This window comes from Diospyros lotus, chromosome 12 (genome assembly GCF_014633365.1).
Source record: "Diospyros lotus cultivar Yz01 chromosome 12, ASM1463336v1, whole genome shotgun sequence".
NCBI classification, from domain to species: Eukaryota; Viridiplantae; Streptophyta; class Magnoliopsida; order Ericales; family Ebenaceae; genus Diospyros; species Diospyros lotus.
The window spans coordinates 30,129,221-30,148,936 of NC_068349.1; the positions used below are offsets into that span (position 1 = coordinate 30,129,221).

At 38.9% G+C, this 19,716-nt stretch overlaps 3 protein-coding genes across 3 annotated transcripts in view; 2 read left to right on the plus strand and 1 right to left on the minus strand.

The window, feature by feature from the left end:
• LOC127814103 (protein transport protein SEC31 homolog B-like) overlaps positions 1-18,272 on the minus strand; it is an 83,949-nt gene extending 65,677 nt beyond the window's left edge. The window contains exon 1 of the mRNA XM_052355365.1: positions 17,692-18,272. Coding sequence (XP_052211325.1) covers positions 17,692-18,008 — 317 coding nt within the window. The 5' untranslated portion in view covers positions 18,009-18,272. The remainder of the gene's footprint in view (positions 1-17,691) is intronic.
• LOC127814104 (uncharacterized) lies at positions 7,468-9,130 on the plus strand. Its single transcript, XM_052355366.1, has one exon. The coding sequence runs from the start codon at positions 8,332-8,334 to the stop codon at positions 9,112-9,114; it is 783 nt and encodes a 260-aa protein (XP_052211326.1). The 5' UTR covers positions 7,468-8,331; the 3' UTR covers positions 9,115-9,130.
• On the plus strand, positions 9,342-9,872 carry LOC127814105 (uncharacterized). The gene has a single exon (XM_052355367.1). The coding sequence runs from the start codon at positions 9,342-9,344 to the stop codon at positions 9,870-9,872; it is 531 nt and encodes a 176-aa protein (XP_052211327.1).
• Positions 18,273-19,716: the final 1,444 nt, after the last annotated feature.

A 19,716-nucleotide genomic window follows, 5' to 3' on the forward strand; every position in this document is an offset into this window, starting at 1 on the left:
GTACATATTAGACCACTATCGAATTTTTCCTTAATGACGTGTCAGTCCACCTCAACATGCTTGGTTCTATCATGTTGTACCGGATTGTGAGCAATACTGATTGTTGATTTGTTGTCACAATATAGTCTCACAAGTTCCACCAAAGTGATCTTCAAATCATCTAATAAGATTTTTAACCAAAGTAACCCACATACTCCTAACGCCATGGATCTAAACTTTGCCTCTGCACTTGACCGGGCCACCACATTTTGTTTTTTGCTTCTCCAAGTTACAAGATTACCCCCTAGAAAGGTACAATAGTCGGATGTAGATCTTTTGTCCACCACTGACCCTGCATAATCTGCATCAGTATAGGCTTCAAGTATCATACTTTGTCCCCTTTTAAACATAATGCCTTTCCCTAGTGTCCCTTTCAAGTAATGAAGTATTCTAAAAACTGCTCTAAGGTGAGTTTCTTTCGGACAATGCATAAATTGACTGACCACCCCCACTACATATGCAATATCTGGCCGGGTGTGAGCTAAATAAATTAGTTTCCCCACTAGCCTTTGGTAGGATTCTTTATTCACCTCTTTATCTTCTGGAACCTCCCCCAATTTGTGGTTAAATTCAATTGGAGTAGTAGCAGCCTTGCAACCTAGCAGCCTAGTTTCTTTTAGCAAGTCCACAATATACTTTTGTTGAGAAATAAAGATGCCTTCTTTTGAGTGTGCAACTTCCATGCCCAAGAAGTATTTCAACCTCCCCAAGTCTTTAATTTCAAACTCTTTAATTAGGCATTCCTTTAATCTATGTTATTGTTTTGCCTAAAGTAAAGCTGGATTTATTGAAGAAACCAGAAAGAATTGAAGATGATGTGGCAGCAGTTAGTTAATAGGACTTAAGTGTATCTAATTGCTTTAGTAAGGGTAGTTTAGACTTTATGTAAAGTTAGTTATCTCCCTTAGATATTTCCGCCTCCCTTAGTCTATATATAGAAGGGTGTGGAGGCCGGTTTTCATTATCAGTCAGTCATATTCTGTATTCCTTGGGTTCGGGTACAGTGAGAGGCGTGAGAGAGAGCTGGTTGTTTCAAGTTCTTGTTAGCTTCGGTTGAGTATTGTATCCGAGAGTAAAGGAGGAGGAAGAGGGGAATTCTTGTACTGGTTTCAGACTTGTTTCTAGTGGATTGTTTGCTTCTTGGATTGCTGGATGTAGTGCCATGTAAATGGCATGAACCAGGGTAAATTGTGTGTGCTGCAATCTGGTTTGATTTCTCCTTTTTACATTCTATTTTTATGTTCTACTTTCAATATTCATTGTTGTTATTGAATCGGTGAGTTTCTTGAGTGATTATAGTCTCGGTTTTTACAATCTAGTCATACCTTCTTCATCATTTCCGGTCACAACAATATCATCCATATATACCAATAGGACTATTACTCCCCCTGTGGCCGAGTGATGGATTAAGAGGGTATGATCTCTTTGACTTTGTTTATACCCTAAGGTAAGCATCACATGGGTAAACCGGCCAAACCAAGTCCTAGGAGACTGTTTAAGGCCATACAATGCCTTTTTTAGTTTGCACACTATCTTCCCGCGAGTATCTGTACTATAGCCCGGTGGTAAGTCCATGTAAACTTCCTCCTCTAGGTCTCCATGCAAGAAGGCATTTTTTACATCATATTGCATCAATGGCCAGCCTAGGTTAGCAGCTAGAGATAGAAGAACTCTCATTGTATTTAGCTTTGCAACTGGGGCAAAGGTGTCTAGATAGTCAATGCCATATACTTGAGTGTATCCCTTTGCTACTAGCCTTGCCTTATACCAGTCTAGGTTCCCATCGGATTTGTATTTGATTGTATACACCCATTTGCATCCTACCGGTTGTTTGCCTTTGGGTAATTGAACGAGTTTCCAAGTGTTGTTTTTTTCAAGGGCTGCCATCTCGACTTCCATGGCAGTCCTCCAATTCTCATCCCTTATTGCTTCGAAAAAATGGTGAGAAATTGGAATAGTATGTAGGCTGGTTAGGAAGGTTTTGTGTTGGGTAGACAGTTTAGAGTAGGATAGGACCAGGTATAAAGGATGCTGAGTGCAGGTCCTGGTGCCCTTTCTGAGGGCTATAGGCCATTCCAGATCACTGGGGGGAAAGGTAGGAGCATTTTGAGGTGTGTGATGTTCAGTTATAGATGCAGTGGAGTCAATAGGATTATTGCATGCTGGTGTCACAAGAAAGTTGCTGGTGTCAGTGTTGTTAACAAGTTCAGAGGAGGAAGAAGATTCTTAGCTGCACTAGGCTAGTAGCCAGCTTCTGCTCCTTGAGTAGACCTGTAGGGGGAGGAGTACTTGGTGAGGTTTCCTCTAGAGTCTTGTCTGGTGTATCTTCTGTAGTAACCAGATCTGGTGAGGAGGTAGTTTGGGGTGAGGGATCTAGATCAGGTAGAGACATAACTGGATTTCCCTCGGCAGCTTTTGTATTGTCATAAGAGTGATCAAAATAGGGAGAATTTTCCACAAAAGTAACATCAGCCGAGACAGAGAATCTTTTGGAAGGAGGGTGGTAACACTTATAACCCTCTTGACTGGAGGAATATCCAATAAAAATGCATTTTAGAGCGCGGGGATCTAATTTACCTCTATTAGGGTTGTGAACATGGACAAATGATACACACCCAAATATTTTTGGTTTCCAACAGCTAGATATATGTAAATCAGGAAAATGACTGCTTAAGAGTTGAAGAGGGCTATAAGATTCAAGAGTTTGAGATGGCAGTCTATTAATAAGGGTAGTGGCTGTTAGGACAGCCTCTCCCCAATAATTTTTTGGAACATTATGGTGGAAAAGTAGTGCCCTAGTCACAGCTAATAGATGCCCATTTTTCCTCTCCGCCCCATTTTGTTGGGGTGTGTATGGACAAGATGATTCATGAATAATTCATTTTTGTTGGAAAAAATGTGCGAGGGATTGATTGAAAAAATCTTTGGCATTATCAGTCCTTAGCCTCTTGATTTGCACTCCAAATTGAGTATTAATCATGTTATAGAAGTTAGGAAAAATAGTGCTTACTTCAAATTTGTTTTTCATAAGAAACGACCACATTACCCTAGTGCAATCATCCACAAATATTATGAACCACCTTGCCCCAGACATATTGGGAACAGTTACAGGGCCCCAAACATCACTATGGAGAAGAGAGAATGGACTAGAGGTTCTTTTATTGGAAGAAGGGTAAGACACCCTTTTATGTTTAGCAAATTCACAAATAGGGCAATGAAAGTCTTGAATATCACAACTCCTAAACAAAGCTGGAAACATAACTCTAAGAGTAGAAAACGAAGGATGACCAAGACGATGGTGATGTAACCAGATCTGGTCCCTATTAGATTGCATCAAACAAGACACAAGATTCACCTTGTCCTTGTTTTCTATCCATCAAAGTAGTATAGGCCAGCCCTAGCTTTAGCAAGCCCAATCCTCTTCTTCGACCCCTGTTCCTGAATTTCACAACAAGTAGAAGAAAAATTAACACTGCAATTGTTATCTAGGGTAAGCTTTTGAATGGAGATGAGGTTTGTGAAGAGTTTAGGGACATGGAGAACATCTTTGAGAGTTAGAAGGTTATTAAGGATAATATTTCCTTGGCCAGCAACAGTGGTCAAAGAGCCATCTGCCAGTGTTATCTTTTTTGAGCTTGAACAAGGACTATAGGTAGTGAAATAATGGGATAAAGAGGTCATGTGATCTGTTGCCCCGGAATCAAGAATCCAAGAATTAGATTGGGTTATTTCAGAAGCATCTGAGGTAAGAGAATGAGAGGACATACCTATAAGTGCAAGAGAACAGGTACCTTTTTCTTTCTTTTCAAGAGAGTCTAGAAAGTTTCTTAGCTTTTCAATTTCTGCCCAGTTGAAGTCCAAGCCATCTGCCTGCTCCTTTTGTTCCCCTTGCTTGTGCTCTGTCTGTTGCTGTTGACTGTTGGCTATATAGGCTTGATTTTGGACCCCAAGTTGTCCTCCTTTAGATGGTTTTCCATGTAGCTTCCAGCATCTCTCTATGGTATGCCTTGGTTTCTTGCAAAAAGTACACCATAGAGAGTCTCGAGAATCTCTATCGCTGGAAGTTTTATCTCCAGCAGACTTCCTTTCCTCCTTAGGACCCCGATTAGGACCTCTCAACGCTGTTAATGCTAACTTTTCTATAGGAGCAGTGTCTAGCATTACTCCTCTTCTCCCTTCTTCAGCCTGGATTAGAGAGATTACCTCATTTAGGGAAGGTATATCCTCTTTGTCAAGTATTTGAACCCTGACTGCATCAAACTCCAAATTTAGACCTACCAAGAAGTCATAGGTTCTCTCCTTTTCCACAAATCTTTTATGTAATGATCTAATTATCTTCACTATATTTCATCTTTAGACATTGATAATGATCTAATTCTTGCCATAGAGTTTGCAGCGTATTAGAGTACTCAGTAACAGATCTTAGCCCTTGTTTGGTTGCTGCAATCTTAGTTCAGACTTCATATATCTATGCTGCATCCTTCACTTTAGAATATGTGAGATTGACAGCCTCCCAAATATCCTTAGCGGTTGTTAGAAACATCACCGTATCACTTACCCCGAGCATTCCAAAGCCAAGACATAACTAAAGAGTCCTCCTCCTCATCCCATACAGCAAACATGGGATCTCCTTCTTTAGGATGACTTATCTTACCTTTACCTTTGAGAAAGGTCCGGATAAGCTGGGACCATTTTAGGTAGTTTCTCCCATTCAACCGGTATGCCACTTGGTGATTTTGTAGTTCTCCTCCATTACTTGAGTTGCTAGATCCAGTGAATGGAGCTTCTGATGGGCTACTTGTTTCAACCGCTTCTGATGTAGGATTGGTGTTGGAGACGGTAAACGTCTTAGGAAAAACTCGAACTTACTTATCGGATGATGAACCAAATGAATGAAGGGAAAAACGATGAGAGAATATCGAGTGAAGAAGAAAGTCGTAACTGACTTTGATCACTTCAAGAAACGGAACAAGAAAAACTAGGCCGAAATGATACTAAGCAAGAAAAATCAGCAATGAAGGCCTAAACAGAATTCCCTAGATATCAAGCTCTGATACCATGTTGAGAGAGTTTGGATTGAATAGAAATTCTCTCTTATTTATTCCATGAGTATGAAACCCTATATATATAAGAAGTATGCTAATAAATCTCCTAAAAACTATGAGAGGATAACAGCCTAATAAGTAGGAACAATAATCATCTATAATTTTTAGATTTATACAAAATATGAAAACTTAAACTTGATTTATCTTCTTAGACTTCATGCTTCCTTATCTTCTCATCATTTAACCACCACTCCTTATCTTCTACATGATAAGGTTCTTTATCAGTAACAGATTGGTTAAGGGGCTTTTGATCCTTGCATCAAGGAGAAGAATTCTGGAGTTTTGGGGAGGGTTTTCATCAAGTTTCGAAGTTGTTCGAAGCCTGGCCGAAAAACACGAGGCGAACGCTGGGGGCCGACCTGCAACTGGTCATTCAAGGCCTTTTCCAGTGACTTTTCAGGCAACCAAATGTGCCATCTAGATCGACTGAGGGAGAGCTTCAAGGGGGTGTGATCAGATTAAGCATTGGAGCAATCGTCGGTAGCCGGAAGCGAGGAAGAAGATCAGTGCGTGAGCTGCACGTGCCACATTTCACACGCAGACACGCACTTGGCGGGTGAGGGAGCGTGGGACATTGGTATTTTCTGAAATTTGTTTTAATATTTTTCTAAAATTATTTTAGGAAATTATCATGTTGAAAAATTTGGAAAATGTTTGAGAAGATAATTATTTTGGAATTATCGAGATGAAAACTAGGAGAAAAATAGAGGAAATTATGAAAATTAAAGAAAAATAGATTGTGATGCTCCTTTAAATAAATATGATGTTTAGGGAGTGTTGTGGCTCGAGATTAAGTATAAGTATAGGTGTTTGAGGTTTGGCACGCAAATCAATGTCGTGCACGAGAATTGAGGCGTTCTGAATATGTTCGAGGTAAGTGTTCCTACCCTAAAAACTTAGTATTTGTACTACCTAAATGTGTTATGAATTCATGCAAAATGATTTTGTTGCATGTGAACGGTAAGGTTTTGTTGCATGCGAGCGGTAACTGGTGACGGTTGGTTTCATGTGAGAGCATAGTCATCAAAGGCGCGCCTAGGCGCAAGGCGCCAGTTTGGCGCCTCGCCTAGGTCGAGGCGGGGCGGTTTTGGCGAGGCCCTCGCCTTACACGCCTAGGCGCTAGGGCGTGAGGCGCGACACATGAAACTTAGGTCTTTTAATTAAAATTGGCAGCCCAATCACTCCAGCCTCTCCCAACTCCTGCATCCAGCAACGCCTGCATCCTCTCCAGCCTCTCCCGATCTTCTTCTTCCTCTCCAGTTGCGACCCCCTTTTCTTTTCCTCCTCTCCAGCCTCTCCGATCTTCTTCTTCCTCTCCAGTTGCGACCCCCTCCTCTTTTCCTCCTCTCCAGCCTCTCCGATCTTCTTCTTCCTCTCCAGCCGCAACCCCCTCCTCTCTTCCTCCTCTCCAACTCGGCCCGATCTTCTTCTTCCTCTCCTCTCCAGCAGCGACCCCCTCCTCTCTTCCTCCTCTCCAGCTCGACCCGATCTTCTTCTTCCTCTCCTCTCCAACCACGACCCCCTCCTCTCTTCCTCCTCTCCAGCTCGGCCCGATCTTCTTCTTCCTCTCCTCTCCAGTCGCGACCCCCTCCTCTCTTCCTCTCGTCTCCAGCTCGGCCGATCTTCTTCTTCCTCTCCTCTCCAGTTCGGCCTGATCATCCTCTTCCTTTCCTCTCCAGTCGCGCTGCCTCCTCTCTTCCTCTCCTCCCCAGCTAGGCCCACCTCCTATCTTGTTAATTTCCTCTCCAGCTCGACCTGCCTCCTATCTTGTTAATTTCCTCTCAAGTTGTTAAGTAGTCCGTTGCTCTTCAAGTTCAAGTTGTTAAGAAGTAGTTGCCAATCTCGATTCCATTCCAGCCTACTCTCTTCTTGTGAGTTCGCCTCCTATCTTGTGAGTTATTTACTTGTTTTTTATTTGATTATTTCTTGCATTCTTGCTTAATTTCTCTTGCTGGTTGCTACCCTCTCTTTATAGTTTATACGGTTGTTGTTTTCGTGTTTGATTGGAGAATTTTATGGAAGTTGGAATTGTGTTGCAACAGCCCAATAAATGTCGTCAACCACTTCCAAAACTGACCCGGCATGGAATTATTTTGAATCTGATCCTAATAATAGAAATACCACCACATGTAAATTTTGCCATAAAGTAACAAAAGGTGGTATCTTTCGGGCGAAACAACATCTAGTGGGTGGTTTTAGGAATACTAAGCTTGTCCAAAATGTCCTCCATCAGTAAAAGAAGAGATTGGAGAGTACATGCAAAAGAAGAAAAATAACAGGATGAGCAAAATATGGCACCGTTAGATGATGATCTTCAATTTGGTGAAGGATATGATGACGATGATGAGCCGCCGCCTCAAAGTAGAAAAAGACCCAATGTATCTACCGGAAGTGGAAGCGGTACTGGTAGTGTTGGTAGTGTTAAAGGGCCAACACAAAAGGGTCCACTTGATGTTTTTCTTAAAGACCCAGAAGTTAATGTGTTGAAAAGCAAAGGCAAAGGAAAGCAAACAAGGTTGGGTGAAAATGATTTTGCAAAAAAAGAGTTAAGTGCTTGAGTTTGTAAAAGCATTGCACGATGGATGTATGATGCAGGCATTCCATTCAATGCAGTGACATATGACAGTTTTAAAGTATTTATAGAAGCAGTTGGTCAGTATGGTCCAGGTGTGAAGCCGCCTAGTTACTATAAAGTCAAGGTTCCCCTTCTCAAACAAGATGTGGAAGCCACTCATGAAATGATGAAAGATCATGAAGAGGCGTGGGCCAAATATGAATGTTCCATTTTGTTAGATGGCTGGAAAGACAAGAGGGAAAGAACATTGATTAACTTTTTTAGTCAATTTTCCTAAACGAAGTATGTTTTTGGAGTTTGTTGATGGTTCTAGCTATTCAAAGACTGGGGAAAAGATGTTTCAATTATTAAGTAAATGTGTGGAAAAGATTGGAGTAAGAAATGTGGTGCAAGTGATCACCGATAGTGCTTCAAACAATGTTTTAGCAGGTATGAAATTTATTTTTTGTAATTTGTATTATGTTTATAAATAAAACAATTTGAATATTTATTAGATATTTATTATTTACTAATATCTTGTTAATTTCACTCTAAATAATAACAGGGAGATTTTTGGAGGCAAAATATCCTACGTTGTTTTGGACACCATGTGCAGCGCACTGCTTGGATTTAATGTTAGAAGATATTTTCAAGTTGGCTAACATGAAGAAGACATTTGAGAGAGCTGTTATGGTGAATAGCTACATTTATACTTGTTCGGGTCTAGTAAACATGCTTAGAAGGTTTACTGACAAGAAAGAGTTGTTGAAGCCTGCAAAAACACGGTTTGCAACTGCCTTTATCACTTTGGGCAGGATGCATAGTCTGAAAAGCAACCTTAGAAGGATGTTTACCTCCGAGGAATGGATGACAAGCAAGTGGGTAAAAGAAGCGGGGGCTAAAAAGGTTGTAGAAGTGATTTTGATGCCTTCATTTTGGAACAATGTTGTATATGCTTTAAAGGTGGCTGGTCCATTGGTGCGTGTACTACGCTTAGTGGATGGTGAGAAGAAGCCGGCTATGGGATACATATATGAGGCCATGGATAGGGCCAAAGAAGCGATTGCTAACTCTTTTAATGGGGATGAAAAGAAGTATACACCCATTTTTCAGATCATTGATAATCGATGGGATGTTCAGCTTCACCGCCCCCTGCACGCTGCTGGTTGGTACTTGAACCTAGAATATTTCTACAAGGCTGAACGTATAGATCCAGAGATCATGACTGGCTTATATGAATGCATTAGAAAATTAAATCCAGATGTAAAGGTTCAAGACCAAATTGATACGGAGCTTTCGATGTATAGCAAGGCAGATGAGTTCTTTGGAAACTATATGGCTATTAGAAAGAGAGCTGAGAAATCACCAGGTACACACATATATATATTACATTATATATATAATCATTCTAGATAATAGATAATAATTAACCCATGAATTTTATTGGATAGCTGAATGGTGGGCTTCATATGGAATGTCAACACCCATGTTGCAAAATTTTGCAATTAAAATTCTTAGCTTGACTTGTAGTTCATCTGGGTGTGAACGTAATTGGAGTGCATTTGAAAATGTAAGTGCATTGTACATATAACACTTACAATTTTTATTAGTAGTTGGTTTATTTCATGTAACTTATTCTTAGTATGTTTTTGCATAAATTGTTGCAACTTCATACTAAACGGAGAAACAAGCTTGATCAACTTCGTTTAAACGACTTGGTGTTTGTGAAATACAATAGAGCATTGAAGTGTCGGTATCAAATGCGTGATACCATTGACCCTATCATATTGACCCACATTGATGAAAGCAATGAATGGTTGACTGAAAAACTTGATGAGGAGAATGATAAAGATGATGAAACTATTTTTCTAAATGACGTTGGGGATGGGTTGACATGGAGTAATGTCGCTGCGGCTGTAGGAGTTGGAGAGCCTAGTTATCAATTTAGAATTAAACAAACTCGATCACAATCGGGTTCAACTTCGACTTCGACTTCAAAGCGGCGAGTAACTCAAGAGATTGAAGAAAAGGAGGAAAGTGAGGCAGAGACCGAAGATGATGAAGACTTGGAAGAGGGAGAAGAATTGGGAGATGGAGAAGAATATGAGGGGGTGATTGAAAGGGATGATGAAGATATTGACATTGATGTTGATGATCTCCTTGATGATGATTGATTAAAACTTCTTTATATTGATTGTGGACTTGTAGTGTATATGCGTTTGTTTAGAACTTTGCATTATGATTGGTACTTGTTTGAGTTTGAGACTTTAAGTTTGAACTTTGATGATATTTTTAGTTTAGAATTTGCATGATGAATGAATCAATTTTGATGTTGTTAGTCTAGAATTTGAAGATAATGAATCATGAATGATATCAATGTGTTATTATTGATAATTTGATAATTGTTTATGATTTTACAATATTTTGAGTTTTTTTTCTAAAAGGTGTGCCTCGCTTCGCAAAGGCGCGCCTCGCCTCGTGCGCCTAGCGCCTTAGGCTCCAGGACCTTTTGTGCCTCGCTGCGCCTCTCGCCTTTCAGAATTATGTGTGGGAGGTTCGTCCCAAAACATTTTATACATGTGCATTGTATTTATGCAATAAATGATGTTCATAAAATGTTGTTTATATGATGCATTGAGTTGTGATATGTGGCATTGTCATGCATTTTGTGTTGTTCATATAGGATGTCAGCCTGGGATGTTGTCTAGATAGTGTAATCGTAATTCCCCAAGGGTGTTGTCGGAATAACACATAGGGGTATCTTGTGTTGGTGTGCATGCCGGGATAGCCGCCTAGGATTCCTTGCCGGGCCGTATGGTCAGGGAAGTTGCACTAGGACGACTGGTTGTCCATATGAGATATGAGTTGGGAATGAGTAATGTTTCAGGAATGTTTTTGAGTGGCAACGTAATCCCTGACGTGATTGTGGTGAGCCATGTAAAGGATATAAGCTGTCAGTAGTAGGCTATCGGTTGTGCTTTCAGTTACAGCTGATTGTTTGTTATATTTGTTATAATGATTAGTTAGGCTGTTAGGCAGCGCATCATTAATCTGTTGTATATAAAGGATCAGTTGGTTTTCAGTTTGTTATTATTCATTGAGTTTAATAAAGACTCATCGAGGTATTTTTTATCTCTTATGGTTTTCTTCTATTTCGACTGTGAAACTATTCTTTCATGGTATCAGAGCCAAACGACTAACGTCAATGGCTTCAAATCGTGATCTCAGTCCGTCCTCCACATCAATACCTAACACCGCTTCTGCGTTGTCGGCATCATCTCAAACCGACTTTACAGCAGTAGCGAAATCGTTCAACTATGTTCCGATCAAACTCGATTCCGGAAATTATTTGTTCTGGAAAGCTCAGATATTAGCTACAATCAAAGCGTTCGACTTGCTGCCATACATCAACAAGTCTCCAGCTCCGTCAAAGTATAGTTGCGATTCAGAAACTTCCGATCATGAGGCTCAAATTGTTAATCCTGAATATCTAAATTGGATAAGGTCATATCAATTACTTCTAGGCTGGTTGTTTTCTACTATCGATAAAGACGCTTTGGCACAAGTTATTCATTGTGAAACTTCTGCTGAAGTTTGGAGTGTTCTTGAAAATCTTTATTCACAACAAACAGTAGCCAAATCCTTCCAATTGAAACAACAGCTTAGATCTATGAAGAAAAATGATCTGTCTATAAATGATTATATGCTGCAAATCAAAACTATAGGACATGCCTTAGCTGCAATCGGAGAACCTTTAAACGACAAAGAATTACTGATGGCTATATTACATGGATTGGACAGTGATTATGAGACAATTGTGAGTGTTGTTACATATCAAATGGATGAAATAAATTTAGAAAAGGTCCAATACTTGTTACTGATGCGTGAACAAAGGCTTGCTGCTAAGGATGTGTCTAATTCTTCTGTCTCTGGTTTTGATTCTGTAAACGCGAATCTAGCCTCTCAATGGTCTAAAAATGAAAATGGAATGAATAGAGGAGGTTCCTTTAGAGAGGTAACTCTAGAGGAGGACGAGGACGTGGCAGATTTTCAGAAGAAGGTTTTACTGTCAATTATGTGGGAAACCTGGTCATTTTGTTGACCGCTGCTATCATAGATTTGATCGGAATTTTCAAAGAAATTTTCCTTCTCAAAATTTTGGTGGTTCACAATTTGGTAGAGGAAATGGTGTGCCGCAGTCTGGTTCTCAGTCATATCTAGCTCATTCCATAGGTTCTAATGAAGCCTACTTGACTGATACAGGGTCTGATCCAGGAACTTATTATGGCTATTTGCCTCAGTCTCCTGAGCCCTCTCAATTTTCTTCTGCATCGTCCTATAATAATGATCCTTCTTGGATTGTAGACTCCGGAGCCACAAATCATATTACATCAAATCTTAGCAATCTTTCTCTTCACTCTCCTTACAGTGGAAATGACAAGGTTGCAGTTGGCAATGGTAAGAAACTTTCTATTTCCAACATTGGCCTTAGTCCATTGTATACACAAACTACTCCTAAATCTTTCATTTCTTTGTCTAATGTTCTTCATGTTCCACACATGAAAAAGAATCTCATTAGTGTTTCTCAGCTTACCAAAGATCACGACTTAATTGCTGAATTTCATTCTGACTCTTGTTTTCTTAAGGACAAGGGATCCGGACGAGTGCTAATTCGAGGGATACTTAAAGATGGTCTTTATCAACTTACTTCAGCATTTGATCATGCTGGTACAAAAGTTGTCTTTGCTGTTGAGTCAAGAACACCAGCTTCTAGTGTTAATTCTGCACATGTTGTTTCTTCAAATGAATGTAAAGGACAAAATTTGTCCTCTTTGTCCAGTTTGTCTTCCTTTCATGTATCTCCAAATGTTCCTAACATTGGTCAGCAGTGGCATGCCAAGTTAGGACATCCCTCATCTCGTATTCTTCGGTTGATATTGAATAAAATTGGTGTTCCTTGTTTGAATTTGAATCTCTCCTTTTGTGATTCTTGTAAAATAGGCAAAATGCATCAACTTCCTTTTGCAAATTGTCCAATTACTGCAAAGAATCCCTTAGAGTTAGTCTATTCAGATTTATGGGGTCCTGCTCCAATTCTATCTACTGAGGGGTTTAAGTATTATATAGTGTTTGTTCATGCTTGCACTAGATATACATGGTTATACCCGTTGAAACAAAAATATGATGCCTTATCTGTTTTCAAAACCTTTCATATGTTTGCTGAGTTGCAATATCAATCCAAACTAAAAGCTCTTCAAACCGATAATGGTGGTGAATTTAAGGCTTTTATACCCTATCTTACCTCTTATGGTATTCAACCTCGATTCACTTGTCCTCATACACATCAACAGAATGGTGTAGCAGAAAGAAAACACCAACACATTGCTGAAATTGGTCTTACCTTGTTATCTCATGCTCATATGCCCTTAAAGTTTTGGGTAGAAGCTTTTAAAACAGCTGTTTATGTCATAAATTTGTTGCCTACATCAATTCTTCAGTTTAAATCTCCGTTTGAAATTCTCCTTCATAAACAGCCCAATTACTTGCAATTGCAACCATTTGGATGTGCTTGTTTTCCTTTTCTTCGACCCTATAACAAGCATAAGTTTCAATTTCATTCTACAAAGTGTGTGTTTCTCGGGTATAGCTATGTTCAAGCTGGATATCGGTGCTTATATCCTTCAGGAAGAGTATATGTGTCTAGACATGTTCAGTTCAATGCTGATGAGTTTCCATTTTCTAAGTTGTTTCCAAACTCATTTCCTTATTCCTCTCAAATAAGTGCATCTGCTAGTCTACTTCTATACTTCAGTCCTTTCCTAGCTGTTCTTCCAACCCTCGAGTAGCACAGTCCAGTATTCCAACTCCTAATGATTCTTTACCTATTGAATCTTCTCAAAATGTAACTGTAAATTGTTCAGCACCTAACTGTAGTAATTATCCGCTGCAGTCTTTGCCACAATCATTTTTTCCAAAAACTATTCCTGCCTCTTCAATTCATCCTATGATTACAAGATCAAAGTCTAAACATCAAATTGTTTCTTCCCCTCATGCTTTAGTAAGTTCTGCTGAACCTAATTCAGTTCGAGAGGCTTTCTTAGACTCTAAATGGGTTGATGCTATGAATGCTGAGTATACAGCACTTCAAAGAAATAAGACATGGGAATTGGTTCCCTTTTCATCTGACATGAACTTGATTGATAGCAAGTGGGTTTTTCGAATTAAATATAATCCTGATGGCTCTATTCTTACGCACAAAGCTAGACTAGTAGCCAAGGGTTTTCTTCAAAACCCTGGAATTGACTTTGCTAAGACTTTTAGTCCTGTTATAAAAGCTCCTACTATCAGGATTTTATTCTCCTTAGCTATCTCTTTTGGTTGGGATATTCAACAAGTTGATGTAAATAATGCTTTCTTAAATGGTGATCTTAATGAAGCAGTTTTTATGAAACAACCGGAAGGCTTTGTTGATTCTGATTTTCCCACACATGTTTGTCACTTGAAGAAGTCTCTTTATGGCCTTAAACAGGCTCCTAGAGCTTAGTACACAAAATTGAAATCAGCCTTACAAAATTGGGGTTTCAAGAGGGCAGTTTCTGATGCTTCACTTTTCATAAAGAGAAACTCTAAGTTTGTGCTGTTTGTCCTGGTGTATGTGGATGATATTCTCATAACTGGTTCAGATTCTTTGGCCTTACAAGGGTGTATACATGATCTGGATACTCACTTTGCTCTCAAAACACTAGGCTCAGTTAATTATTTCTTAGGTTTTGAAGCATTTCGAAATTCCACTGGTATATATCTTACACAGTCTAAATACACCTTGGATTTGTTGAAAAAGGCTTCAATGCAAGACTGTAAGTCATGTAACACACCTGTGACTTTTGGAATGTCTTTAACAGATGAGGGTGAACTGTTTCCGGATCCATCTTTTTACAGAACAATTGTTGGGTCAATACCTAACTTACACTCGGCCTGATATAGCTTTTATAGTAAACAAGTTAAGTCAATTTCTCTCTTCTCCTAGACAACAACACTGGCTGGCCTGCAAAAGGTTGCTATAGTACCTTAAAGGAACTATTAATCTTGGTCTTGTGTTTGTTCCATCTCCTATGGATATGTCCTTAACTATCTGCACAAATGTTGATCATGCAGGGTGCAAAGTGACAAGGAAATCGACTAGTGGACTGTGTGTCTTCTTTGGCTGCAATCTGATTATTTGGGGTTCCATAAAACAATCTGTATTTGCACGATCAGTGGGTGAAGCTGAGTATAGGGCCGTTGCTCAAGGTGTAACTGAGATTTTGTGGTTAAAATCACTGTTGTCTGAATTAGGACATTCTTGCAATCAAATCCCAGTTCTCTGGTGTGACAATTTAGCAGCCAAAAGTATGGCTGAGAACCCTGTGTTTCATTCTAGAACAAAGCACATTGAGATTGATGTGCATTTTGTGAGAGAAAAGGTTGAGAGTGGAGATGTTGATGTTCGATATGTTCCTACACTGCATCAAGTGGCTGATATTTTTACAAAAGGGCTTATCTAGAGACCGGTTTGTGTTTCTGTGTACCAAGTTGGGCCTCAAGAGATCTCCTATGTCTAATGTCAGTACTGATCCTTCTACTGTTTTAACAGAAAGTCTGCTGCCTAATCGTTCTGGAAGTCTACTGCCTAATGGTTCTGGAAAATTTATTTTATCATCGTTTACGGAGCTTGATTTGAGGGGGAATGTAAAGGATATAAGCTGTCAGTAGTAGGCTATCGGTTGTGCTTTCAGTTACAGCTGATTATTTCAGCTGATTGTTTGTTATATTTGTTATAATGATTAGTTAGGCTGTTAGGCAGCGCATCATTAATCTATTGTATATAAAGGATCAGTTGGTTTTCAGTTTGTTATTATTCATTGAGTTTAATAAAGACTCATAGAGGTATTTTTTTATCTCTTACGGTTTTCTTCTATTTCAACTGTGAAACTATTCTTTCAAGCCAAGTTCATGCGTTGATATTGACCCTCCTAGGCCGGGAGTGGTAACGATTGTTCCCGAGATGTCGAGGAGATGCGCTGACTTTGCCCTTCTTAAGTTAGGAATGTGTTGTGTCGGTGTGATGATGTTGCCTTTAGAGAGATTGCTCTTTCCCCGTTGTTGGGTTAAGCGCTGTGACGGATTCTCTTGGGCTAGGGCTTGTCGGGTTGTGTCGGTTTGTTTCATGTTTTGCATACATTCATGAAAACATGTTTTGAACTCTCACTTAGATGATTTATCATCTAATTCGACTATGTTCCTGAAATATTCAAACGTTCCAGGTGAAAGCAGCAATGCGAAAGAAAAAGGGATTGTCGAGGAGTGACGGCGATTAGTAGATAGTTTATAGTATGTCGTTTTCAATTATGTTATATATTTTGTTAACATCATGTAAAACAATGGATTGACTTTAAAGTTATGAATAAGATGGTTTCAGTTGTATACCATTTGAGGTTTTGATCTAGCTTCTGCATTTGAGATGATTTATCTGTCTTAGTTTATTAATGATTCTGAGTTGATATACTGAGAAGGTGTAATGGGATTGTCGGAGAACGATTTATGTGTTGAGTTTCTGTTGGAAGAAAATATATCCCCGAAATCTTACGTTATCTAATGCCTTGGGAAAAGTGGGGTGTTACAATTAAGCCAGTAACTGGGAAAACCAGACTAGTTCAACCAATGGATCTTGACATAAAAATTGAAGTAGAAAAGGGAATGCCAGGCCTATTCCTCTCTTCTAGAACCTCTACCCAGGAAAATCCTATTGCAATTTTTTCCAATCTCTTTGCCAATTACAATGATTTCTTGCTCAGTTCGACAATCTCAAATTCCCAAGTTTGCAATTTTTTCCTTTGCATTCACACTGAAATCTCTGCTCTCTGGTATTGCAAAGGTATTGATATATACATAAGCATCACCAAAGGGCCAAAAGCAATGATATTATGTATTTTATGTGTAATGCTTTAATTATTGTTTCTTTATACTTTATAGGCAAGGCACTAAAGTAATTTTTTGTATATATTGCTTCAATTTGTGCTTGTTTATTGTTGAATACTTGTATTATATAATATATATACACACATATAATGTTCATCTTGGGGTGGGTTAGTACTTCATATCACATTTATCTAGGGTTTATAATTTCTAATAAATAAATAATATTAATATGTGAAGTTGTGAAGTGTGATCCGTTAGTGGTTGGGGCTTTAGACTATATACATGTGTGAAGTTGCAAACATGAGAATATGCCATGGATTTTTTTCATTATAATTTTAATTATTATATATTTACTTATTTAATAAAAATCGGTCCGACCACTAAACTGTGAACCTCACCCTTTTCCAGTTTGATGCCCAGCCTGGTTCTTAAAACATTGGTATATAGTATTAATATGTTACTATACACAATATATACATAGCCTGGTTCTTAAAACATTGATGTCCGACCACTAAGTCGTCCCTTTACTCCAACCAAGTTAAACAACAAGCTAACATTAGCAGCTGCGGATGCATAAACTAAAGATTGATTGGAACCAAGAGGGTCAGAACAAATCAAAGGTTCAAAGTAGCACCATGATAAAAGATCTATATTAAAAAACAAGATATAACACAAAGATGAAGGATTTAACACAAGATGAAAAAAACAGAATTTGACACAACAGAGAAATATATAATGCGATAGATGATGAATATTTCAAATAAGAGTGTTTATGAAGTATTCATGCAACTACAAGGTTGCACATTGCAACAAGGCTTTTCTGGGATCTGAGGATGTGTACATTTTATTTATGCACTTAGGATACATAATTCAATCATCCATACAGAGGCTACAAATATAAAACTGATTCGCTTCATTAACTGGACAGACTGATTTCTTTAAATTTCAATCGATTAAATTTATTCCATCCATGAGAAATTTAAATACGAAAATGTATAACAGAATCCAATCTGAGACAATTGACTAGACAAGTACCGGATCAGAGCCCGAGGGTTCCAAATTGCAATGTTGCCATCGACGAGACCACCGGCAATGAGACCAAGAGAGAACTCCTCCGAGCCAGACAGATTCTTCCCCCACGACAACCGGTTGAAGCGCTCGGAGCTCGTCGACTCACCGACCAGCGGCATCTCACGATCGTCGGACTGGAAGTCGAGCTCGAATATCTCTATATTAGCGGACGAACTGAACGACAGATCGACGGCACCTGCCATCGTCCCCGCCGCCAGGTACGGCGCGTCCGGCGAGAACACCACCGATGCCGACCTGTTTGCACCCTTTATGCACGCCATAACCGCTACCTACACCCTGGTAGAGAGAGAATTTGGGGATCCGAAGAGAGGTAGAGTGGGGTTTAGGGCTGCGAGCGATCTTGTGGAGAATTGGGGGAGTATCAATGGCAGTGAGTAGAAAGGGATCGCGAAAGAAAGGTTTTGTCTGTCGTCTGTGGGTGTGGGGTTGGGTCGTGTGCTTCAGAAGAAGAAGAAGAAGAGCGAGCCTTCTCTCTCCTCTCTCTCTCTCTCTCTCTCTCTCTATCGCTCCCTCTTCCGTTACTTCAGTTCTTCCATTTCTTGAGGGCTTTTGTTAGCGAGTTCACCGCTGATCTGTGTCCTTCATCAGTCGCCCAATCAGGCTATGCCACGCCAGATACTAGAAGTTGTTTGTTTATTAAATATTTAATTGACTTTAAAATAAATTTATTATTTAATCTTATGAAATCTAAACTATTTAAAGTACATTCATTATATTCAATTAAATTACATTAAAACTATTTATTTATACTATTTAATTACATAGCAATAAAACTCTAGTAAATATGATATAAATTAATATTCATCTTAGTTTTGTCATTAAGTTAGATTTAAATTATTCAAAATTAGTGTTCTTTTATTTTTTTTATTTTTCTATTGGAATATATTTTTATTAGATCATATTAAAGCAACTAAATGATAGAAAGAAATTTGTAGCGGCTTGAATAAATTTGAAAATTTTTATAAATTCAAAAATTATTTAAAGGACTTTAAATGAATAAAAATGAATTTTTTAATAAAAAAATTATACATTGTCTCTATAGATTTTAATATAGTTTGAATGAATTTAAAATCACTTTAATTTCCATTGTCTTTAGGGGTGTGAGAATGTGTTCGGTTTGCTATCTGGGACAGCTATTAGGGAGGAAGTGGTTTGCAAGACAAAAGTAGATTAAAAAACGCATGCGGACCTTCCAATACTTAAATTAAAAAGTGAAGTCTGGATATAGCACAAAGTATGCAATATCATGTCGTATAGTGTCATGATTAATCCAGGAGAAGAAGGGTTTCTTCCCAAAAAAGTGAGGTCATCAGGGTATTTGGAATATAAAAAGTCAAGCTGGCTATCAAAAAGTCTCAGTAGAGTAAAAAAAAAGATCTGATTGAAGGTCCCCTACATATGAAAGGTCTTAGGGTATTTATAGGTTTCGTAACTAGGACATGTGGCACGCATGCACGGGAGACACGGTGTTCTTTCAGTCGCAAGAAATGGTGTTGTCTTGGCCACATAATACGACATTGTCCTAATCACACATGGTGTTATCTATGGGTTTGGCTTAAAAAAAAAAGCCTTCCTGAGAAACCCTTTCGGAGGAATAGTCCCCCAAAAGAAGAAATACATATTATAGGCAAGCCACATTGTGCGAAACAACATGGGGCAAACTTGTTTGAGAGAATGGTGTCCTATGTTCCTTCTTGGGAGCTTGGCTCGACCGAATGGATTGTAGTGTGCAAAGTGTTTCTCTAGGAAGACTGGTCTCAGGAATACTATATGTATAGTGCTATAGAAAAGCTACTATTCGCAAGAAAACCCTTTTAGAAGAACATCTTCTCATGGGGATAATACTTTCTTTGGGAGAACTCCCTTCCAAAGATATGCTACAACAAATAAATAAAACCAATCTTGTAAAAACTAGTGTTTTAAGCCTTGAACATGCAATCAAATTAGGAATCAAACCAATTTAACTGA